The sequence below is a fragment of the Fukomys damarensis genome, unplaced genomic scaffold (genome assembly GCF_012274545.1).
Source record: "Fukomys damarensis isolate Sample0158 unplaced genomic scaffold, DMR_v1.0_HiC HiC_scaffold_19, whole genome shotgun sequence".
Lineage (NCBI taxonomy): Eukaryota > Metazoa > Chordata > Mammalia > Rodentia > Bathyergidae > Fukomys > Fukomys damarensis.
The window spans coordinates 32068896-32093192 of NW_022900931.1; the positions used below are offsets into that span (position 1 = coordinate 32068896).

At 46.7% G+C, this 24297-nt stretch overlaps 1 protein-coding gene across 14 annotated transcripts in view; it reads right to left on the reverse strand.

The window, feature by feature from the left end:
• Positions 1 to 24297, reverse strand: part of Znf438 (zinc finger protein 438) — a 199876-nt gene that overhangs the window by 16838 nt on the left and 158741 nt on the right. For 6 of the 14 annotated variants that reach the window (XM_033765630.1, XM_033765631.1, XM_033765628.1 and 3 more), the window contains 2 exons: positions 21846 to 23676; positions 19595 to 20609 (listed from right to left, as the gene is read on the reverse strand). In XM_033765630.1, coding sequence (XP_033621521.1) covers positions 19994 to 20609; positions 21846 to 23676 — 2447 coding nt within the window. In that variant the 3' untranslated portion in view covers positions 19595 to 19993. Of the gene's footprint in view, positions 1 to 3466; positions 3718 to 3811; positions 3929 to 5146; positions 5238 to 6143; positions 6237 to 19594; positions 20610 to 21845; positions 23677 to 24297 lie in introns of those variants that run through there. The other 8 variants (XR_779620.1, XR_779622.1, XR_779621.1 and 5 more) reach the window with 3 other exon arrangements.

Consider the following 24297-nt stretch of genomic DNA (forward strand, 5'->3'; position numbering starts at 1 on the left):
GGGAGGGGGAGGGAGAGGGAGAGGGAGAGAGTTCCATCTCGTTCCATCCCATGGCCACTCTCTCTGTTCAGGCCACAGTCATTTCTGACTTAGGCTAATGTAGCTGCCTCCTAAAGCTTTCCCTGCCTTGGTTTTCCATCTTCAACACCGTTAGGGGCCTATAAAACACAACCACCCAACATTCTGACGTTTCACTTTTCAGACAAAGCCCTCAGGCTCCCCTTGACCCAGCACACTCTGTGTCTCCTGGACGTGGGCTCCACCATCACTGTATTTCTAGGCTCCCATTCCATGTGACTCATTCCACGTCACCCCTTTTGGGAAGCCCTGCCCACAGTTCCCAGGTGGAGCTAATTCTCTTTCCTGTGCTCTCCTGTGCCACAACCTTCAAGTGTCCCCACGCCCCGTTTTACTGTCCTGAAGCTTCCAGGCTGTGAGCTCCCTGCTGGGCATGTGGGGAGGTTTGAGAACTGCAGTTTAAGGGCTGCACACCATGAAGGGTGAGACTTGAGGGACAGGCAAGGAAGACCAAGTCCCCTTGAACTTGAGCTCTCAGCTCTACAGGCCGGTCAGCTCTGCTCAAGGCAGTGGCAGTCAACCCTGGCTATATCTGAGTGGCCTCATGTTGTGGTTTGAATCCAATCTGTCCCCCAAAAGGTTCACGTGTTCAGAAGCAGGGCTTTTGGAAGGTGGTTAGATATTTGGCTGCTAACCTCATCAATGGATAATCTACTTATGAGTTCACAGCTGACCTGCTGTTGGAAGTGGGGGCCCGGCTGGAGGAACTAGGGTACTGGGAGAGTACCTTTGAAGGGTATAGCCTATCCTTGGTCCCTCCCCCCTCCTCCTTGCTCACTTTTGGTTAGCTACAATGAGGTAAGCAGCTGTCTTCCACCATGGTGCCTTACAACTGACTGCCTCTGTCTGGCAGCGTATTTTCATGTAGGGAGCCATCAGGTCTCAGGGCACGTGTCCCTGCTGGACTGGGTGGGGCTGTCTTTCTTTACCTCACCCCAGCCCAGACCCAGGATATGCATGTGACCCAGACTTGGACCATGACACAGACTATGACCAGCACCCCCAGGTCTTCCCAGGACTCTGCTGGGCCCCTGGAGAAGCCATCTCCCCTCTGAGTGGTGGTGGGATGTAAGGCCAGGCAGGCATGGGGCAGCCAGCATCCAGCTCATCTCCGCATGCAGAGTCAGCTTCAAGAACAACCCCAGTGAAGCCCTCACCCTTGGCGTGAGGTGGGCACCATCACTAGGCCCCTGTGCCGACACTGTCCTTCTTAGGGAGCTCGTGACAAAGATCTTTATGTCTAGCTATGGTGAATGATGCCAGTCAATTAAAAGGTGCCTAAACAGGCCACCAGGAAGAGATGAGCTGAACAAGTGTACCCACAATGGCCAGGGCAGGAGGAGAGAGATGCTCTCCGGGGCAGGGGGTTAGGATGAGGACCAGGGGTCACAGCTCAAAAGGAAGAGCAATGTCTTGTGGGAATGGGAAGGAAGACTTGGGCAGGCAAAGGGGACACTGAAACAGGGGCAGCAAAGACACACTTCTCTTTTAACCTGTGGCTTCTGGGTTGGTGGCTTCGGTCTGGGGCTGACTCTGGCAGAGAGAGCTCCTCTTCAAAATCCCTGCCATTAGCTGGATGTGGTGCTTCACACCTGTAACCCAGCACTCTGGGAGGCTGAGGCAGGAGGAAGGCAAATTTGAACCCACCCTGGAAAATTTAGTGACTAAGTGAGACCCTGTCTCAAAATTAAAAAGGGAAAGAGATATAGCTCAGTGCAAAGGACCTGGCTTCAATCTCCAATACTGAAAAACAAAAATCCACTCTGCCATGCCCTCTTTTCTCTCCTCTCCCTATTTTTGGAATTAATGTAGGACTTCACATAAATTCTTGCCATTTGCATGGGCCACCTCAACATTAGGCCACAGAGAAGCAAAGGCTGTGTCCCCAAAGAGCTCTAGGTCTTGTAGGTGGGCATCCAAATGGCAACTAACAATGGCCCTAGCAATGTGCTATTTAATGTTTAAATAAACATGTGGGGAAATAGAAATTTCTGTGTCATCACAAACATGTGAATTGCTGTGGAAAATTACCCAGGAAAGCTCAGCACTGTATAGAAAAGCCCCGAAGTTCTACTTTCCAGAACCCACAAGGAGAGAATATTACAAAGGTCTCAGATCCAAAAGGTGACCTGTTCCCGTTCTGAGGTACATCACCTTATGTCTGTCAGGGCAAGTCGGAACAGGAGGTTGGCAAGGATTTGCACACCCCTTCCCTTCCCTCTCTGGATGGGAGACAGCCTCAGACCACCAGGGGAAGGCCTGTCCCGAGTCCTGTGCCTGAGGCGTAGGGTTTCCTTGGGCCAGGGATAGCAGGACAGAGTGGGTAAGGAGGGAGAACCTCAAGGGGCAAGGGCAGAGACGGACACCTCTGGGGCCCAGCCAGGTCTTCATCCCCACAATCTCCCACCAAGACCCTGGCTATTGGAGAGCAAGACTTCAGCAGCCTGTGCAGCCATCCCTGCTGCAGAGGCTGGAGCACATCTGTCCACTAGGCAATGGGTTTGAATCCAGGACCAAGGACTCAGCAGCAAGTTACCAAACCTCCCAGGGCCTCAGTTTCTCTCCAGAGAGTGGGCATGATAAAGCACCCATCTCGAGGGACTCCCTGTGCTAAGGGAGTGCTGCCCGAAAAGCACTCAGCCTGGTCACCCACACACATCAGGTGCCATCCAAGTTCAGTGTAATCACCTCCACAGCTCTGTAGGGCAGGGACCACTTCCTTCTGATACGGTGGACGCGATGCGCCATCTGTGGAAAGCCAGAGCGACTGTATGCCTCGCTGTGACAGCCACTCTGGACCCTGGCCAACACGGGTGATTCCCTTAGTATTTATGAAAAAGCACTGAAATACCAATACCAAATGGTTAAACAAACCCAGATTGTTGTTGGGGACTTTGATGGAGAAAGGATTAACTCACTTCCAAGTCCTTGGCTTCGTACCAACATTATTTACTTAGCTGAGAACAGCCTTTCAACACCAGCCAGTGAGAAAGACCAGGCTGAACACTGGGGCGGCGTGGGGGAGCAGCAGGGGACAGCAGGGACTCATTACGCAGACATTGGCTAGGGTCTCGGGGTTTCTTTTTTGGCCAGCCCCCTAATTGAGTCAGGGAGAGACTAGGGGTTCCCTTTTGTTTTTAAGAAAAGACTACATGCATAATCAGGCTTGTAATCGGCAAGTGAAGGCGCCTCTAGGCAGCAGTAGCTTTCACCTGCTTACTTCTCCCAAACAGTTAACAGTGCTCTAAATACTTCTCTAGGTCCCCAACAATTTAAGTGCAAATGTGTTAAGAAACATTCTGGTGCCAGACCCCCAGGTCTACAAAGAAGCTTAGTGTACTTCTTTTCACATGTGAAGCCAAAGTATGTGAAGCTGGATGATGCTTACGGCAAGATTTGATGATGTCACCGTCTGCTCCGCTGGCTGGACTCGCTGGTGAGATAGCTGTCACCAGCCTGCTGCCGGGCACTTATCATGGGACTGACTGTGTCACCGTCATGGGCACATCAGAAACCTGGCGGACAGCAGACGACGCGGGCCTGCAGGGGGCCGAGGTGCAGCTGCGTGGCACGGAAGACGGAAGACCGAGGGGCCGGACTCCATGCACGCCGCTCAGTTCATGTCGTATTTCTTTTCCGCTTTTAAGAGGAGAGAGTAAAAATTCAAGGCTGTGATTTTTAGGAGACATTACAGGAGCTGCTGTAAGAAAACAAAATAGCCTGGAATTATTACCAGTATTCATTGAGGGCTTTCTGTGGACTTGAATACCGTTGAGTGCTGGAAACCCAAAGATGAAATAGCCCTAGCTACCTTCAGCCACGGGTAAATAATCCAGGCAGCACGAGGAGGCTGAAACGAAGGGCAGACATGTCGCTTCTGTAGCATGGCTGCCACAGGGCCAGGCTTCTCTCTGGTCCCTCCCGGAGATGTCAGACAGAGCTGACTGTCCCCAGCCTGCAGTAGGAGAACGGGGACCCAGAAAGGGGAATCATCCCAGTTCACACTGATAAGGACTAGCAGAGCTGGAATTCAGAACCAGATCTGCCCATGTGTCTCCCGGAGCATGAGTCCTCCATGGGGCCATCCAGGCTTTGGAAGGTAATGGATTCCAGGAGCACGGGGGGTGGGGGTGGGGGTGGGGACAGCCTCTGTGTCTGAGGAAAAGGAAGGAAAACCAGAGAAACGGTGATGTTTGAGCTGTGAAGTACACCAGGACTTCTGGTTTCTGTTTTCTCTCCCTTCATGCCTCTCCTCCTAGACCAGCAGAGCTTTCAATGATACAGACAGTCCGCTGTGGCACGTGTGCCTAGGTTCGCCACCACTGGCCCAGGCTGTCCGTGGTGATGGCCCTGGAGAAGGCACAGATGTGAAAAGGGCTCTTGCTCATGCGGATGGTCTGGCTGTGGGTTTGAAGGGAGGATGCTGGACGGGTGAGGGGTGGGGAAGCTGCATACATAGTCCTTCCCTCCAGCCCTGAAAGAAAGGGAAGCCAGGAAGCCCCACAGGAGGCAGGTGGTGGGTGATGTGGAGCTTTCTAGGCACCGGGCACACGTTGGGTCCGGTGAGTCTTTGTATTGACCAAAGGAGCCAAGGGAGAAGAGTTTCTTGGCAGCTCTGACAAATGACCCTTGAGGAGCAGCGATCTGACCATAATAAATTCCACTCTTATTTTGCTCTGATCCATGTCGCAGAGCTGCCACCATCCTGGCTGGTGACAGCCAGTTTGGGTGCTAAAATGTGTCAAGTGCTTTTAATGGGCTCTTGACTGTGCTTTCCAGGCGTGGGCCATGGAGGAGCACTTAGCTAATTGGTTGCCTGGGCCCCTCAATTAGAAAAGTGCATTTCCTGCCGAAGAGCTGTATGCATCCTAGGGAAAAGGGGCGATGCAGGCTGCTCCCACGGAAGACAAATGCCACTTATGATGCCAAGCAATGGTAAGGCTGGGTGGCGGCATGGGACACCAGGAAAAGGAAGGAGGTGGCACTGACATTCCTGAGCTTTGGCTTCATTTCTCTCCAGTGGCAACCAAAATGAGAAACAATAAACAAGCAAACAAATACAACTCACCTTCAGAATGCAATTCAGAAAATGCTGGAGCTTATCCCATCAGAAGACTCCAGTAAGATCTGTGACATCCACAAAACAGCTGCTCTGATATCTGACAGTGAGGGGCCCAGAGGAAGAAAGTCCATTATCTGGAAGCCATTGGAGATCTGTGCTTAAAACTTCGTAGGTCAGAACCCCCCCAGAAGGGTCTTCTTGGGTAATAGCTGCTAAGTAAACCAGGGCGGTGTTTCCACCAGCTTTCCCCCTCAGTATTAATAACAGCACCATTCCTATCCAAAACGAAATGTCTTTTGTAATTGTGTAATTACACACCTCATTTATCCAATTGTTAAGCCAAGAGACTGATTAAATATTAACAACTGCTTGGTTCTCCTGGTGTCATTAGTTGGAACACAACCCTGTAATCTCAGGTAACACATGATGGTAATTATCCTTCACATTCACATTTAGCTGAAAACCCAGAGCAGTCAATCCAGATAAAGTGGCCTGGTAGAAAATGCACTGCCTTTAAATCCTGGTTTATCTCCTCTGTCTGGGGCAGGTGCATTTCAGACCAGGTCAGGGTTTTTAAGAGTAAACCTGCTGTCACTGGGTAATAGCTGGGGGATTGAGGCAGGGCTGGTGTAACAAACAGCTCAATTCCCGGATATACAACCCTCTCCACTCATAAATCCAGCAGGGCTTCAGAAGTTGTAATGGGATTTCCCCCAGAGCACCACGATGGAGAATCTGGTCAAGCATCCCTCATTTTCGAAAACCATGCTGAGTCCAGCAGTCCTCCTTCTCATTCCTGCTGAGCTGGGGATTGGCAGGAAGTGGGTGTTCACCGGCCTGGTGGCCTGTGGCTTTGTGGCTTCAGCCTGGCCCGTCTCTCGGGGAGCCAGGGTTGTGACAGGTCCCTCCTGAACCGGCCTTTTCCTCTCAGGCCATCTCCGGTCTTCCCGGGCCCAGAGGCCTCTCTCTCCCACACCCTTTGACTCACTCCATCCACACTCACCTGCCTCATTCCTCTGATGCCCTCCTGCTCAGGCCTCGAGGCCACTGCCCAGGGGTTCTTCTGTGCAGGACTAATGACCCGTGACTGGTGAGTCTGGAGTAAAATGGATCAGGTTTAGGAAGAGCGTCAAGCCTGAAAGAGGCTGGAAGAGTAGAAGGCCACTCTGTTTGGACATGATGCAGTCTGGAAGTGTGAACCCAGGGTGAGGCCGAGGGCATCCCCATCCCGAGCCCCCAGGGCAGGCAGCCTCCTGATGGAAGGGTGATCAGGCGGTCCTGTGCAGACATCCCACCACGAGGCCACCGTGGAAATGGGCTGGGGTCTGTGGACACTGGAGAGTCTCTACACCACGGCCCTGGCACGGTGGGGTGGAGGCCGGGCCCATGCAGACCCAGGCTGGCCAGGTCTGGAGGCACCGTGAACCCTCCCGGGCCCAAGTGAGGCACTGCAGCACGCCTGTGACTGTTACAGTAGAAGGGCCGTGGCAGCAAAGGTGACATGCCTTCACGGGTACGGAGGGCGTGCTGCCATGCTTTGCTTGGCTACTGAGGAGACACCACTAATGGGAAAGACTTAGTTCATTATTGTCAGACTAAGTGGAAAGAACCCTATTTCCTGAACTTTGGGGGAATCTCTAGAAGGATTTGGGCTCATCTTCAAGATGTATTCACACATTGATAAACGCTGCTGTGAGGAGCGAAATGAGAACAGGGAGGAGCAGATTATGCTGAGCTGATTCTTTTAAATAAACCTGGGGGGTGGTGCAAGAGCACGGTGGGGACTGCGGGATCCGTAAGGCCTCATTTCCAGGATTCTAGCACAGCTAAGGTTGACAGAAGATGTCCGCCTCTGTATTAAATATCAAAGACCTCCGATTTTACATTGAAGAGGAAAGTGAGAGAATAAGCAAAAAGAACAAAGACCAAACCAGTCTCCTTAGTAAAAGCCAGATCTGTGCAGCAAACTTGGGGTTTACATTTATCGCTCAGCGGGGAAGAGCTGTTTAAATCTTCCAAAGCAAGCAGACTGGCACCACGCCTCCTGGGAAGATCAGGCAGTTTTCTTTTGACAACTCATTTGCTGGATCCCAATTACACTGTAGGTTTGGGTTGCTGTCATTGTTTGTTTATTTAACACCAAAGTCGGGGAAAGTCCGACGGAACAGAATTGCTCACCCGGGTCAGAACCTCGGGGCATTCCAGCTGTGCACGTGACCATCTGGGGGCTCCTTGCAGCTGCCTTTAAAACTCGGGGCCTCCACTAGGGGCCCTCGCGGGCTGATTTCTGATTTGACAGCAGCATCTAAGGATTTGCTCTTAAATTTCTCCAGCCCAGAGGCTCCCCTCTGATGTTTAGGAATCCAGAGGTTTCACTTTGCCACTCCACCACTTTTTAGCACTCTTCCTCTTTTTGACCGGCAGGGCATCAAACTTGTGCCAATCAGCGAGGTTTCCGGAGCAGTGGAGGCTCCTGATGCTGAGTAGGTGCAGTACCCGGCCTGCCTCTGGGGATTTATAACCCTACCTGTCGTGCCACTACACCCAGAGAATGCTTTCTGCAGCTGGCAGTAGGCATGCGATGCCCAGAGGCACTGAGCCCCAGAGACCTGAGAAGCCGGCTTGAGCCCTGCCTGACAAATGCGGCTCATGGGGGAAGCGGCTGAGTTCATTGGTTCCGACTTCAGCATTCAGATCATCGTTTTCCCTGAGGTGTGCATCACAGGAAACAATATTACTGAAGCCAGGTCCTTTCCAAATGGCAGAAATTAATCAAGTTCCATGATCATTCCTAATGGGAAAAGGGAAGGGAGCACTTGAACATTTAATTACAATATTGTGTAATTGTTAAATCACCAGTGACATTACAAAATGATCTCAATGAACAGATGCATGATGAATTTTTGTGTGAGAAGGCAGCCATGCTCAGCAAAAAAGGAAGCAGTCATAGGTGCCTCTCCTCCTCCTTTATCTTCCCCCAAAGGGACCAATTCAAAGAGATAATTTGACTAGATTGTCTTTAATTACATTGTAAACATTTCCAAAAAAAAAAAATCTGAGATAAAGGTGAACATAAGTCAGTTGGCAATAAAAATGCAGGCTCCAATTCTTCTTGGCTGACAGATGAAATGAGTTTAATATATTCTTGCTCTGTGGAAAGCAGAATCATTTTAAATGGCAAACAACTGAATTCAATTAGCAGGCCTTGTTCAAAACGGCTTGGAGACGTGCAGGGCGAGGAGCTCGTGTTATCCACCCAGGGCGGCACGGGAAACAGCCGGTTTGCGCTGACGGACTTGGTTGGAGGAGCCGTGTGGAGTCCGTCCCTCTGCTTCTCCTTGAAGCAAATCCGGCAGGCAGATCTATGAAGAGATTCAGCTGCTAGTGTTTTCAATCCCTCGCCTTACACAGGCACTTAATTCATCAGGAAGATACAAAAGCAGAGAAAATACAGTGTTGAAAGATGTACTACTAATGCATTGCTTTCAAATGCAAGTCAGTCTCAGCCGTGACGTACAATTCCAAAATCTCCTGCACTGGTAAGTCAGTCAGCACTTGTGTCCCGTCAGGGCTCCCCCACCTGAAGAGTTGGTTCCCACGGGCTGATGTAGGCGTTGGTGACAGTGTCCACTTTGGGGCACGGAGTATCTGTCTGTTTTGTAGGCGAGGTCTTTGCTGTCGTGTTTAAGGGATGTGTTTCCCACCCCTTTGGACAGCCATCATTTCTACAGCCCTGGAAACATAAAGAGTGAGGTTCACACATTGAATTGCTGTGACCAGCTACGAGGAAGACCAGAAGAGTGAGGAGGAACCACATTGTCATCTGGCCTGTGTACCTGGTCCTCCCTTTGCTCAAGCCCTTGGTGATTCTGTTTCGTGAAGGCCGTGGTCCAGGTTGGCCCTGAGAAGCATAATTTACATAGGAGATCAGAACACTGGTAGTTTCCTTAACCTTCACTGGAGAGATTCCGATGAAGACCTTCAGTATTCACATGGTACCTGCATTTGAACTCTGAGTGAGGGAGTGAGCAGGCCAGCAAGGCACCACATTTCAGTGACACAGGCCACGCTCTTGTCCAGTGGGAGGACTGGACAGAGGTTCTGTCCTTCCCTGTTGGCGACTTTCTCCTACTGTCACGTCCTGCAGGGGTCTCCGGGTGATCCTCGGCCTCTGTTCAGGTCCTTGCCCTCACTTTGGCAAAGAATGGGGAAGTGGGGCTCCTAGTGACAAATGGGGGAGTCAAGGCTGGTATAGTGGGAAGCAACAGTTCCTATTTAAAGTGTGGCAGATGCAGAGGGAGGAGGGAAACTCTTAGCAGCAGAGTGGTGCTATAAGACCGGCGTCTCACTGGGGATGCCTGGTGAGGGCACATCATCCTGTAGGGGTATGCTGGTTTCCTGAATGGTAGTTTATGCCAGTGTGGGTCTTGGCCTTTGTTTCTGGGAAGGGGACAAGGTCAGCCTAAGTAAATGTGGCACTTTCATAATGATGCTGTAGGGCACATTTTCTCAAGCACACGGTACACAGGTGAGCATGGAACCATCTTACACTTGTCAGCCCCAGTCAGGCACTTGATGATATTACAGTGCCAGTCATCCGTGTTTATTCCTGAGTTTTTGTTTATATCCCTCTGCCCCTATAATATCTTCCATTCTGGGAATGTCCAGATTCTGCGTTTTCCTTTTTAAATTTTGTTCTTTGCTACCCCTCCCCACTTTTTGTTGTTGAGATGGGCTCTTGCTATGTTCTCTGGGCTGGTCTTGAGTTCCTGGGCTCAAGGGATCCTCCTGCCTCAGCCTCCCAAGTAGCTAGGACTACAGGTGCATACTACTGCTTCTAGCTTTGCCCCTACTCTCTTAATTCAAAACGCTAAACTTTCATTCTGAATGTTTTGTTAGAGATGTTTCTGTGCACTAAGTGGTCATCACTGTTAACAAAGGTAATGCCGGAGCTACTCTGGGAAACCACAGCAGGCCAGGGAGGAAAAACTGACAGAGAGGCACACACAGAAAGCCCATCTGAAGGCGGTCCAGGTTGGGCAGTGAGCCTGCCAGCTGCCGAGAGGGGTGAGTTCTACAGGCTCTGTGGGCGGGGTTCACAGTGCTTTCCCACCAGCTTCCTCAGGGCTTGGCTCCAGTTAGTGCAGAAAGAGGGCTGCTAAGAACAAAGGGCCACTGTGAGTGAGGAGAGCTACTCCGCGCTTGGGGAATAATAAAATCTGTCCCTTGCGGCTGGAGTGCAGAACTGCAGGTGCCTTGGCCCCCAGGGAATGACTTCATCTGAGAAAGTGAAAGTGCCTCAGGGGGTAAGCTGTGTGGAATCAGGGTCAGCCCTCCCCAGAGGAGAAAGGCTTGGCTCCAAGGTGGCACCTCCACCTCAGTGGTGACTGCTGTTCTGACACATTCCCTGGTGGCACAGGGTCAGAAGGTGAGGCCTCTACAACCGATCACATGAGAAACATGAGTTTGGTGGTGATAGGGAGGGAAAAAGACTTTCTGTGTGCTTCAGGCCTGATGGCTTTTCAGCGGACATCTTACATGTCTTATTTTAATTGTCTTTTGCAGGTACTGTCCATTTAAGACATTTTCCCAAAGATGCTGAGAAAACTGACAGAAACCCAGATGGTTCAAGAGCCCACTGCTGTCTGTACTGGCATGGCTGCACGTGGTAGCAAACTGAGAGGTGTCAACCCGCAGTTGAGTGTGACTCAGGCTCCAGAGCTCTAGAGGACGAAAGGTTCAGTGCCAGCTTTACAGTGGGCACACGACTGATCACACCCAGCCTCAGGTGAGGGAGAAGAGGGCCAGCAGCTTGCATTTTGGGAACATGGGCAAGCATCCTAACAGCAGCCCTGGCTCTTTCATTTGCCATCAAATGAAACTCAGTGACTTCTTTACCAAATTAAATGACTATTAATGCTGGAGTATGTAGAGGGCCTTTCTGAATACATCTTAAATTCCTTGTAGTACGAGAAGGCCTTTTGCTATTTCCAAATGAATCGTCACAACACTAGCCCGTGACTGCAGCCCAATACACTCTCCTTATCTCCAGAAGAGAGCAGATTCTGGGTTGCAACTGCCCAGTTTCTTAGCCACTGTTTCAATACTAGCAAATTACTGTTCTCCAGCCCTGGGCTTTCTCTTCTGAGATTTCCAACAAGGAGGCCAGCTGGTGTCCATGTGGAAAATGTCCCAACTGTATCTGGACTGAAGTCCCAGCTAATCCCACAGGACCTTGGAGAGCATTTGAATCCTTTGTGATAATTGCATAAGCTTGCCCTCTTCCACAACAAAGACTCTGTAGTTATAACAATCATTAATACCACAGTTACTGTTTCCCATGTGGGGCCACATTCCCTTCCCACATCCATGTGTACACCTCAGCCGCAGCAGCTCCAAGTGAAGTCATTGGGCTGCCCTGGGCCAGGCTGGCTCTTGGGCTGGTGACCCCAAGAGCGCAGACCCGGAGTGTGGTTCTCCACAGGACTGCCAACTCTCGGGAGCAGTGTGTGGACTTGGGAAGGTCCTGGAGGGCCTGTGAGTTGCTCCATAAATACTCATTTGGCAATCTGGGAAAGGCTTAAGCTGTTATAAAAAGGGAAACCAGACCTATTTTCTTTAAGCCAACTTACTAAAACTGAACCAGAAGCAGCTCTGAGGAATCCATGCAGGAGCATGTGAGTTAACTAGGTGTTACCTTGGAGTGGTGGGGCCAAGCGACAGGTAAGAAAAAAGCACTGGACGTCTCACAGGAGCAGAGGCTGTAGCATTTGTTACCTTAATCAAATACAGCCTAGCTTCAGAATTACTTCCTGGAGAGATGTCTCTCAAAGACAGACATCACTTTGAAGGACAAGAGGCCTCTTTTTGACCATGTTCTATCTTTGTGACCTTGTAGGCCTGGCACATGGCAGAGCTCTTGGCCAGACAATGAGGCTGGGAGGAGGGTAAGGAAGGAGCCATACCCATCACCTACTGAAATTCATGGAGTGGGAGAAGAGAGCTGGGGAAGGGTTGGGAAGGCTGTGGGCTGACTGCCAGAATTTACATCTTGAGCAAAGGACTTGATTTCCACTGCCAGCACCAAAGGCCTGCCTGTTGGCCAAAAGATCACTGAAAGTCCTAGAATTAATTATCCCTTGGCCTGAGGCCACCCTTCAAGAGACCTGTAAGATGCAAATATGTAGAGAGAGGTAACAGTCACTCATTGATCCCCGGCAAGGACCTGGGAGACTGGGTGATAGCCTGGGAAGGCCATAATGACACAGGGAGGGATCAGAGAGTCGGAAGTCTATGGCTGCATTGTATTTTTCTTTTTCTCATTGAGTTTTTTGGTACATTCTAGGTATACATTACAGTTACATTCATCATTGGGATCTTGTACCTTTACATGACAGGTCTTGCTCTCATTTTTCCCCTTATCCCTGTCCTCCCTTCACCCCCTCCTCCCTTCCCTATTGACAAATACTTTGTTTCCATTTTTTCATGTTTTCTTTTCCCTTATTACCTTTCCCCTACCCTTCCCATTTCCCCTACACATTTAGCCCTTTTCTTCCTATTTCACATTGTCAATTATATCATTAGGATCTTATGTACCATTATAGTTTTTCACACCAGAGAAACTATTCAGTATTTACACGTGACTTATTTATTTCACTTAGGAGTATATCCTCAATATGTATCCATTTTCCTATGAATGACTCTAGCTTCTCATTCTTTATGGCTGAGTATTACTCCATTTTATAGAAAAACCACATCTTCTTTATCCAGTCTCCAACTGATGGGCAAGTGGGCTGTTTCCAAGTTTTAGCTATTACAAACTGCCACTATAAACATAGGTGCACATATATCACTGTGATATGATTCTTTTAATTCTTTTGGAAAGATACCCAGCAGAGGATGGGTGGGTCAAATGGAACCTCAAATCCTATTTCTTTGAGATATCTCCATATTGATTTCCATAGTGGTTACACCAGTCAGCACTCCCACCAACAATGGAGAAGGGTTCCTTTTTCCCCACAACCCCACCAACATTTGTTATTGGTTGATTTCTTGATAGCAGCCATTCTTTGTTGGGTGAGGTGGAATCTCAGTGTTGTTTTCATCTGCATCTCTCGAATGACCAGTGATAAGTTAGGCAGAACTCTTGAAGACATTGGCATAGGAAAAGACTTTATGAACAAATCTTCAGTAGCACAGGAACTTGCAGAAAGAATTAACAACTGGGATCTCATCTTATTATAAAGCTTCTGCACTGCAAAAGAAACCATCAATAGAACTAAAAGACAACCTACAATGTGGGAAAAAATTTTACCAGCTGCTCCTCAGACTAAGGACCATTATCTAGAATATATAAAGAACTCAAAAAACCAGCCCCCCAAATATAAAGACCCAATTCAAAAATGGGCATCTGAAATGAACAGACATTTCTCAGGCAAAGAAGTAAAAGCATCAAGTAAATATATGAAAAAAATGACTGCATTGTATTTTGAATTATATTTACTAATTAGTGGAACATGAATTGGTTCAGTGCAAGGTAGCTGGCTTTTAAAACAGGAATTTGAGCCAAGAATGGTAGTGCATACTTCTAATCCCAGCACCCTGAAAGGCTGAGGTAGGAAGATTGCAAATTCAAATGAAGCCTGGGCAACTGAATTAGTAAGACCCTGTCTCAAAAAACAAAAAGTAATGATAAAAACGGACTGGAGACATAGCTCATTGCAAATGTCTTGGGTATAATCCCCAGTACTGCCAAAAAAGAAAAGTATTTGAATGCGCCTACAAAGCAATTATATAACTATATGCACTGTTATTTTTATGTAGGTATCTGTGAATATACATGGGTGGATGGATGGATAAATTAGGTTGAAAAGTGTCTTTCTTGTTGTTAGCCATTGTATTTGCGGGGCTGTTAGGCAGGAGGGACACCAAAGCTAAAGGGATAGGACTAATTTTTACACTGTCATAATTTTGCTAAGCCCTGCCCTAATGATAATAGCACACTGTCTCTTAGCTGGTAAAGCCACTTTTCAATTGAAAAACTAAAATTCAGCAAAACAGTCCTATCGGGAAAGAGAATATGTCCCTCATTTCCATCTCCCAGCACACATCTATCCCTTTTCACCCTCCCCTTCTTTGTAAAAAAGCAAACTGGAGAACACTATACTTGTGCACCTTTCTTCCCTCACACATTTTCTTTTCAGCATGTAAAGTTCTGCTTCACTCTTTTATTATGCAGCATAATATTCCATTGTATAAGGTCAATGTAATATTTCTGATGACAGTTGTGCTCATTTTAAACAGCACTTCAGTGAACATCCTCACTCATCTTCGTTACTTTCTTATTGCTGGGACAAAATACCCAGTGCCCACAAGTCGAAGGAGGAAATGTTTATTTTAGCTTACAGTTTGTAGAGGTTTCAGTCCGTACTTAGCTGGCGCTAAGGCAGGGAAGGATGGCAGAAGAGAAACAGTTCATAGCAGGATGGCGGCAGCAGCAATCCTTCCTTTCCCTTTTATCCCATCCAGGCTGTAAGCCTATTGGTTGGTGCCACCCATACCCAGGGCAGGGATTCCCAGAACTATGCTAAGCCAATCAGTAGGATTATCACTCACCCTTAGTATATTTTCACACACCCTATATCCAGCCACTTCTTCAAAGTCCCACCTATGAGCACAAGGCTTTGGGAAGAGATACAAGCCATAACACTTGTCTATCTATGTGCCTTATATCTATAGGGAAAATTTTTGGAAGTGGGCTTTTGGGTCACAAGGTCTGTGCATTTTAGATTTTTTTTGGTACTGGGGATCAAACTCAGGTCCTTGAGTTTTGGAGGTAGGTGGCAGAACCTCTGAGCTAAATCCCCAGCCTTGTGCATTTCAGATTTTAATAGACACTGTCTCATTTCTCTCCATAGAGGGTGGGCCATAATAATCACAACATTTTGTCATGGACACTGAACCCAGTCATCAACTCTTCCAGTGCCCTGTGGACCTTCCACTGCCAAAAAGTACCCATATCTTGCCCCGACATTCCTGTCCTCTTGCTTCTCATACTCCATGCATACTTCAGGAAAGAATAAAAACCTTTTGAAAGACAGTCTTTTGGAATATTTATAGAATAACTTCTTGGTGATAGTCACATCAAAAGGCTTGGTTCAATGAATATCTTATGAAAATTTAATTGTGCTTTAATAGATCTTAGCCTGGAAAAGGTAGAGTGCTAGTTTTCTATGAAGATATCCTTAAATGTTACCACACAGAAAGAGCTTTGGGGTAGTTATGCAGCTCGTATGTTTTCCCTAGATCTCACCCATGGCCGGGTTTCGTGATAGATATTACCATGCAGGCAGTAATCAGACCATGTCCATTGCTTTGTTCTCTGCAGATGCTGATGGATCACCCAGTGGTTCTCCTTGCAACTTGTAGGTATTGATTAAATCCATATTTAATGAAGGTAGGGAAAATCTTATTGAGTAATACTTACTGGGTATTTGGCTTATCAAAAATGACCTATTATAATACTAATAACTTGCAACTTTGTATTTGGAACATACTAAAAAAGTCAAGTATTGCCCTCCTGTTATTAAAGATTTCTTCACTGCTAAACTAATGGTGATTGGGGTAATTCTGAAGAGCAAATTTAATTAAAAAAAGAAAGCTGTTTGTCTACACATCAAAATTAGAAAAGTAATCTTTCCATCACTTTGGTTTCCTTCAATGGATAACATTTTTCCTAAGATTAAGCAACACACTGAAACATTTTCACACTTCAGAGGATGGAAAATGTGATGTGCTGCTAAACCAACATCTGCATACTAAACACAAGTTTAGAATGTGCTGGAGAAAAGGTGATTATAGTTTTATTATGGGAATCACCATGACTGTGGCCACGTACAGATACAATGAACATTTCTCTTCCAAAAGTAAGATTCCTGCAGAGGCAGATACAGTTAAAATACATATGAGATTGCCCCGCAAGCCCAGATAAGCTGTTGATTGTTCAACGTCCGCAAAGTCAGTATAAAGTTGAAGTGAAAAACCTGTTCTGCTAAATCCCAGTCTATCCTTACCAGGGCACTTTTTTCTCAGGAAAAAGGAGCTCAGTGAAAAAGGGAGACTATAAAATACAAACCTAACAAAGCATGTCAGCAGCTTGAATGGAGCAAACCAGTCCAGATCTGAGAGTCCTCATAAATAAATGAAGTTGAGCATTTATTGCCAACAATCATGTCACCGGGGCCACAGAAGACCAGAGCTGAACAGCTGGGAGGGGGAGGAGCCTGCAGCCAGAGAAGGCAATGGAACGCACCCAGGTTTGATTATTTATGGTGTGCTGAAGAAGAGACAACTTTCCATATGAGGAACAGCTTAACAGAGGAGCAGGCAGGCTAAACTAGGAAAAGGTCCATGAGAGAGAGTGTGTGCAACAAAACGGGACATGAATAAAAATGACGGGTAATAAAACAATACAGATTTAAAACACTGTAACTTTTAGAAACAATTTAAAGCCAAAAGAAAAAGAATCTAGTCTTGCTGGCTGTGGGATAGTTTCCCAAGAAGCAAAAGATATGTAGCAAAAGTAAAAGTGCTGAATTGACCCAATTTGCCTTGGTGCTTTCCTAGCTAGCTGTAAGTTTGGTTGCTTTTAATGCTGATTTATTCATAAAAAGCAAAGGAACAATTTTGTATTTAGCTGATGCAGCCACCAACAGGGGCTTCTGGATGGGGTATGTGTATGTGTATACACACACACACACACACACACACACACACACACAGAGTGACAACAGCTAGACCAGGGGCCAGAGAAGGGCAGGAGGTGGCTCTTCAGGGAGGGGCTGCGCCCAAGAGCTGAGGACTATGGGCCCAACATGAAGCCTGGACAAGAATCACTGTGCTGTACTGATTATGAACAGATGCTTAGCAAACCCCAACTCTAGTTTTATCAGTTATTTAAAAACTCAAATGCACTTTTTAAGCAAAGATGTAAATTTTTGTTGTTGTTAAGTTTTTAATCCTTAAAAGTCTACTGGATCTATTTCAAATTGTCTTTATATGGTAGAATATATTTTTCCAAACCTGACCCAAATCTAATAAATACCAGCCATCTATTAGTATGTGGCCAAATGTGCCAGGTATTTTCTTTGTATCTCAGAGCCTCTTTTCAACCTTGAAGTAGGGCCACGACTCTCACTTTAGAGGAGGGCATGGAGTCTCAGAAAGGTAATCTCTCAAGATCACAGGAAATAAGGACTAGAGCACGCTGTCCTCCCCTCCATGGACTTTGGTTGAAATATACTCTGGGATTGTGCCACTAATACTTCTACACCCTAGGCAGGCAATGAGCTGCCCCGAAGTTACATCATTCTCATTGATGAGGCAATGCTGTAATTTCCTTTTTTTTTTTTTGGTACCGGGGATTGAGCCACTGCTACAATTTAAGGGCCAGAAACCCCTTGTCTTGGCTTGCACTGGGGCCATTCCCACTGTCACACAGGGAGAGCTCAGAGAATCTGAGAACTGGAACAAGTATTGTATTTTCAATGTCCCCCTACCCCACCCTACTCCCACCCCCAGGCACCCAAGAAGACTCCAAGTTTCCTTCTCTCTTAAAAAAGTTTTCTCAGCTGGGTGTGGTGGCACAGACCTTTAATCCCAGCATATGGGGTGGCTGAGAAAGGATTGAAAGTTTGAGCTCAGCCTGAGTGATTTAGCAAGACCATGTCTCAAAGCAGAAAAGAAAAAGGGATGGGGATATAGCTCAGAGTGAAGGTCCTGGGTTCAGTTCTCAGTATTACCAAAAAACAAAAAAACAAAAGTACATGTTGACCCTTCCACTCTTGTCTTGCCTGCCCCTCACCACAAGGATCCATGCCATGATTAGTTGCACAGATTTAGCCAGGATTACTCAATCACTAACTACCCTGAAACAAATTCTAGGAGGGGATCCAGCCAGAGCACTTAATCATGAGCTAATCATATCTCCTACCTCTGTGTTCCCATAACTCTTTGCTTCTTTCCTAAGACTGTCCAGACTCTAAGATGTGGTTGAATGCTGGTCACAGTTGGCTGCCTCCCCAACCAAGGGGAGGTCAGACTTTCCATTCCCTGCTGGGTGGGTGCATTCTGTCCCCATGCATAGGCCTCCATACACACCCAGACTCACTTCTCTGTCCTTCGCCAACTGGCCAGTATTTCTGAAAAACTTTGTATCTGAGGACTGAGAAGTCTATGAATTATTTCAAGGTTTGAATTTAAGTTTCATAGTTTCAATTCAGGTAGTATTCTTTATAGTTCTCATTTTGTAATGTCTCCAGGACCAATCTTCCAAGAAGCAAACATGTAACTACATTGAAATGGTACAGCTATTTCTTGATGAACCCTGGGATTCTAAAAATTCAGTGGTGGTCTGAAGTTATCACTCTGTATTAATGGAGAGTGTGATCCATCATAAACTATGAGAAATCCTTCAGAGAATTCTGAACACTTTTTCTCAAGTTTATAAAACTCTTTGCAAAAATAGAGAAGACTGAGTTCTACCTCTGTGCATTAATTCAACCACACCATGTCTATAAGTATTTGCTTTTAAAACCAGGCATTAAAAAGGATGACTTAAGAGCCATTGGCTTCTTAAGTAGAATCTAATTGTTCCTCTGCTGGGTAACTTCTTTTAGTACAGAAAAAAAGTTTGGATTGTGCCTGACCTAAGGCTCAGCCAACAGAGATGGCCCTGTGCATGATGCCGGGTGAGTGAACAAAATCTCCCTCTCAGAAAATGATTTTGTAGGGCCAGGGATTTAGCTCAGCAGTTCCTCTGCCTGCCTTGCAAGCGCAAGGACCCAAGTTCAATCCCCGATACCAAAAAAGAAAAAAAAAAAAACAAAAAAACAAAACAAACAAAAAAACAAACCAAAGAAAATGATTTTGTAGCCAGGATGGCCATAAACTTCAAGTGGCAACTTTTCTGACTGAAGGTAATTTCTCAGGAATTTAAAAGGCAATCATTTACTGCTGACTTTCAAAGAGAACGTGGCTTGAAAGGCACAGGTGTATCTAAAATTGATCAGCCAGCAACAATCCTCTCAAGTGACTCGGTAGTGAGAGAACAGTTGAGACACCTGCACATGTGGACTGAACTACCTAGTTCACTCTCCGGGTTATACATATCTGACCCCAAAGACTATTTGAAAATGAGTTTTACCAAGAAAGTGAATTTTTTTATTAGCTGAAGTATTAAATTTTTATTATTTTTATATCGAATACTACAGCTTACCAACAACTAACCTTCAAGGCAATGTGTATTTATGAAAACAGCAAAATTAGCAAAAAAAACCAACTGGGTTAAGAACATGGATTTTAAGTTACAGTAAATTACAACCTTATTAAAAGACTGCCTTGCAGCATATTCAAATAAACCAGAGAATTTAATAAATGTCACCATTTACCACCTAACCCGATGCTATGGCTGTCCTGAAATGGAGTTGCCAGCTGAATATAAGCAGAGAACATCTGAATGAAAGGACACACACACATTTTTACCGAAAACTGTATTTGAAGAATAATCTATATTCCTCTACATTTCAATCTCCAATCTTGATCTTTTTATTTATTCTGAAATAAAGTCTAAGATATTAAGAGTCAGTACACAGAACTTGAAAGTAAGTGTGCATACAGTTAGAAAAATATGCATCCAGGGCATACGTTTTATCTTATAAGAAAATAAAACTATGTACAAAAACTACTTCTGTTCATTAATGTTCATCTCAACTTATTTGAATCATATAATTAACACAAAGCTTCGAAAGAGAGGGGCTAGCAAAATTCTCTTTCATCCTACTTTGCCTCAGGGTTTCATGTGCCAGTTTCCCTGGAAATTTCTATCACTCCTTGGTTTGAGAATGTATTCAGAACAGCCCAAAGTCTGGAGGGGTCCTCACAGTTATGCTGGCGCTCCCAGTGAAGAAGGAGCTCTTCCCTCCTCCCCAGTGTCTGGGAGCACAGGAGGCAACTGAAGCCTGAATGAGACCAGAGGAAAACAGTGTGGTGACTCGGACACTCTGGGCCTTGGGGATCTCCCCCGAGCTCCGCTGTTCCCAGCTGGCCTCCTGCATTTCCCTTGAGTATTTCTGCTCCATTCTCATGGTGAAGGTAGAGTTGTCTTTTCATCTCAGGAAGTGTGTGAGAGTCCTGCTCTGAGACACAAGGCTTTGCCTGCCTTCTTCTCTCTGGATGTTGCTTCCAGTCAGGAGCCGCATGTTTGGCCAGTGCTTCCTGAGCCCCTCTGTGGCCTGGCAAGATCCCCTCTTGCAGCCTGCCCTGAATTTCCTCTCCATGAACATAAAGTAAATGAAACTTGATTTCAGCAAAAGACTGAGCAGTGATCTGACAACGGCCACATTTGATTTGCAATTTGACTTCATCTCCCTGGTTTAGAAGGAAATCTTCTTCCAAGTGTGACTTGTTTTCCCTGAAAAGGAAAAAATAGTCTACATAAGATTTCATGGAAAAACACAATTGGGGATTTTTTTAGCTCTCAGCCTTCAGGGATCTAAGCCTCTGAGAAGTACAAAGCATGAGTATGCAGAGCCTGGAAGGGACTTCAGCAGAGAACATGGTGGACATCTGCCATCACTCCTGCTGGGGGCCACATGCTCCTCAAGCAACCAGGGTCCTCCTAGAAAGTCTGTCCCTCTCTAGGGACAGCTACCTCCTCTCTGGTCACCACAGGACAGGTGCAGTCAGCATGGAAGGGTCAGATAACACTACACGAGATGCTGTAGGATCACCTGGCAAGGTTGGAGGTGACTTTCCCCACCACCCACCGTTCCCTCCCTAACCCTTGAGCACTGCAGAATGCAAGTCTGGACATTTTAGTTAAACATCAGAATCTAATTATAGGAAAACAAGTAGAAAGGGGGATTTCCCTGTACAATGAGGAAAAGCACAGAAATGAGAAAGGTAACAAAAGCGCCTAAAAAAAAAAAAAAAGAGAGAACCCAAGAAAGGTAAGAACAAACAGGATAGGCAGCTCACTTTTTTACTGAAGATGACAGCATGAGCCAAAATCGAATAGAAAACGTTTTGAGCAATTGGGAAAATAAGAAACAAGGGGTAGAGAATCTGATCTCAGGTGCCGAGGACTCTCCCTTGGTGTGGGACAGGAATACACCCAGGCCACACTGAGGGCACTGCTGCTCAAATGCCGCATTACCGCCAGGCTTCCAAATTATGAAGCTTATTTGTTTATAATGCTAGAAAGTAGGACCTGACTCAGCGCAAAGTTCACCTGGCCCGATGGGAAAAGTAGGCCGATGCAGAGAGGGTCACTTCCAGGCACCTGAGGAGTGCTCAGCGCTTAGGTTCACTATGGTATGGGGCAAATAAGACTGTTTAGGTATATGGACATGAATTTGGGGGAAATGATTTATAAAGGATACATGAAATATATACCATAATTTACTATTTTATTTTCAGATGTAAAAGTAATATTCTCTCAATGAATTGTCCCCAAAACACCTCCAACTGGCATTTATGCCAACTGACACAAACAAGAGTAATTAAAATAATGCCTGACCAGAAAACCAGAGAGAAATGAGATCATTCTTCACAGCACTATGGGGAATCAAATCTTCTCTGAAACTTTAACCCTCTTTTCCAAGTCAAAACAGACTCTCTTGCCAAGCTCCAGCCCATTCGTACTCACCGCTCCAGGCCCTCTGTCCCTCGCTCGCCAGTGTCTCTGTCTCTGCTTTTCGGCACGTCCCCTGGCTGCAGTTCGCTTGGGGCGGGCTCCGTGCTGATCACGACCCTGTGCACTTCCTTCAGGTGGCCAAAGTAGACTCGCACATGGCCAAATACTTTCGCACAAAACTCACAGCACACACGTTTCTTCAGATGGTTCTCTCCATGATGGAGCTCCATGTGTGTGCTCAGGCTGCCAGAGCGCACGTAGGCCTTGCGACAAATGCGACAACTGTATGGCCGTCTGTTGGTGTGTGTGTTCATGTGGTCTCGAAGGTGCTGTTTGAACTGGAAGTGGTGGTTACAGACCTGGCACCTGTGCCAAGGTTTCTTGATGCCACAGAATCCATTTCTGAATGCAGAGCTGGGCTTAGGCAAAGGGCTGTCATTCTGCTTACAGCTGAGACATTTGGAAGCGACTGAATTATGCAGCATGATGTCCTGTTCCAAGCTGCTGGGGGCCTGGGATTGTAGGGTGGCTGCAGGAGAAGCCAGGGAAGGCAAAGCAGACATGAGAATTACAGGTTTGGGCATAATGTTACGATATTTTTTCAAAGCCCCAGATTTTTGGTCTTTGGATTCTTGGAGATTGTTTTTTGCTCTTTCTTTACCATCCCTGCATTTATTAATAATGCATTTCCTCCTTTTCCCCTGAAATGCCAAAATTTCATCTGGTAAGTTTCGTTTTCTTCCTTTTCTCTTTGCGGCCCCAACGTTCAGTTTTGTTTTGTGGTTGAGATCTGGCTTGGTGACTGAACAGAAAGCACTTCCACAAAGAGTCTGCTTTGACATTGGTGAAACAGGTGTCTTGCTGGCCAATTTGAGGGCTGCATTAAAGCTTTCTATGATGGAGGATCTCTTATCACAGTCTGCTCTGTACCCAGGTAAAGAAACACCTGCAGTGTTAGCATCTGATTCAGTTTTGTAAACTTCGGTTGTCTGCACCCTTGTGTAGGGTGAGATCGGTAGTTTGCCTTTGGGAACTGAGGAGATCAACTGCACTGCACTGCTGGTGCGGAAGGCTGGTGATAAACTGGCTGTGGCTTTTGCATGGTCCGTTTGTTCTTTAAGTTTCCCTCCAGCAGCAGCAGAAGGCTTGCTGGGTATTTTCTTGCTTGTACAGTTTGCTTTTCCCGAACCATCTGAGAGACTCTGCTCGGCAGAGGGCTCCACTGGTGTGGGTAGGGAGGATGTGGCAGGAGGATTTGGATCTCTGCAGCTGGTGGTCACTGGCAGTTTCAAGTCTCCTTCAGCCAGTGCAGCTGTGCTGGCCCCCATTGGGGTGTGGCCTGGGGATGGCATCTGCTTGCATGGACTGGGTTTCTGTGGGAGTCCAGGATGGGCAGGTGGGCAAGGGGACATCTGAGGGCACATCTGGGTATAGGTGGGAGGTGTGCTACAGCCACTTTCAGGAGAGCTCAGCCTGGGCTTCTTTCTTGGTCCTATATTACTCTTTAGGGGTTGGTAACGAGGAATTGGCAGTTTAAGGTTCTCAGGCATTCGGGGTTTCTGAATTGGATGAGTTGAGGCAACAGGCGGCAAAGCGACAAGAGAGAAAGTCCCCTCCTGGCCAGCAACCTGCATCAGTGCATAGTTCTGGGGGGGCATCCCCAGTGGCTTGGGGCTCAGGGAGGGCCTCAGAGCCCCCTGATCAGAAAGTGATGGTGAGTGACATGACAGCACTCTGGAGGTTAAGACTCTGGGTGCAATTTTTGGTGCAATGGTCCTAAACTGACTCTTACTCTGCAAACTCTTCCTACTCTGTCCTGTTCCAGGAGGGATGTGTGTGTCACCTGCAATGACAACACAATATGAAAAGTTACTGCTGTGCAGCTGTCCTGGTATGGACAGTTAAATAAGTGTCTCATTTATTCTGCCCAGAGCAGATCCTTGACTTGCCCCCTGCCCTTCTGAGCAAATGCCTGCGTCTTGAAGACCCAGATGAAAGTTCAGTTACTATCCAGCTTCCCCAAAGATGATTCTCTTCCTCTGTGGCTCCTACCCCTATTGTACCACTAACCACCGTCCACTGTAATTTATGTGCTCAGGCATGTGTCTTCTACTACATGTATAGCTCCAGAGAGCTGAGACTCTGGCCTTCTCATCCTTGCATCCTGCAAGGCCACCTCTGATACCCAGTTCTTCCCTACCTTCACAAGCCAGGGCAACTCTGCCTCCTTTCCTGATCTCATGAGCTGTGATGTCTCCCCTCTGGTGTATTCTGCTGTCTATTCAATTTACGTTGTATACATCCCTGCTTTCCCTGTTATATACAATCTTTATGAGGGTGAACTCTATATTTAATTCCTCTTGCTATTACCACTGTGTCTCTGGTATGGAACAAACTTTTTTTGTATCCAATTCATTTTTCACCCTATTTCAGAATATATCATTTGACCCACTGGCAATGCAAT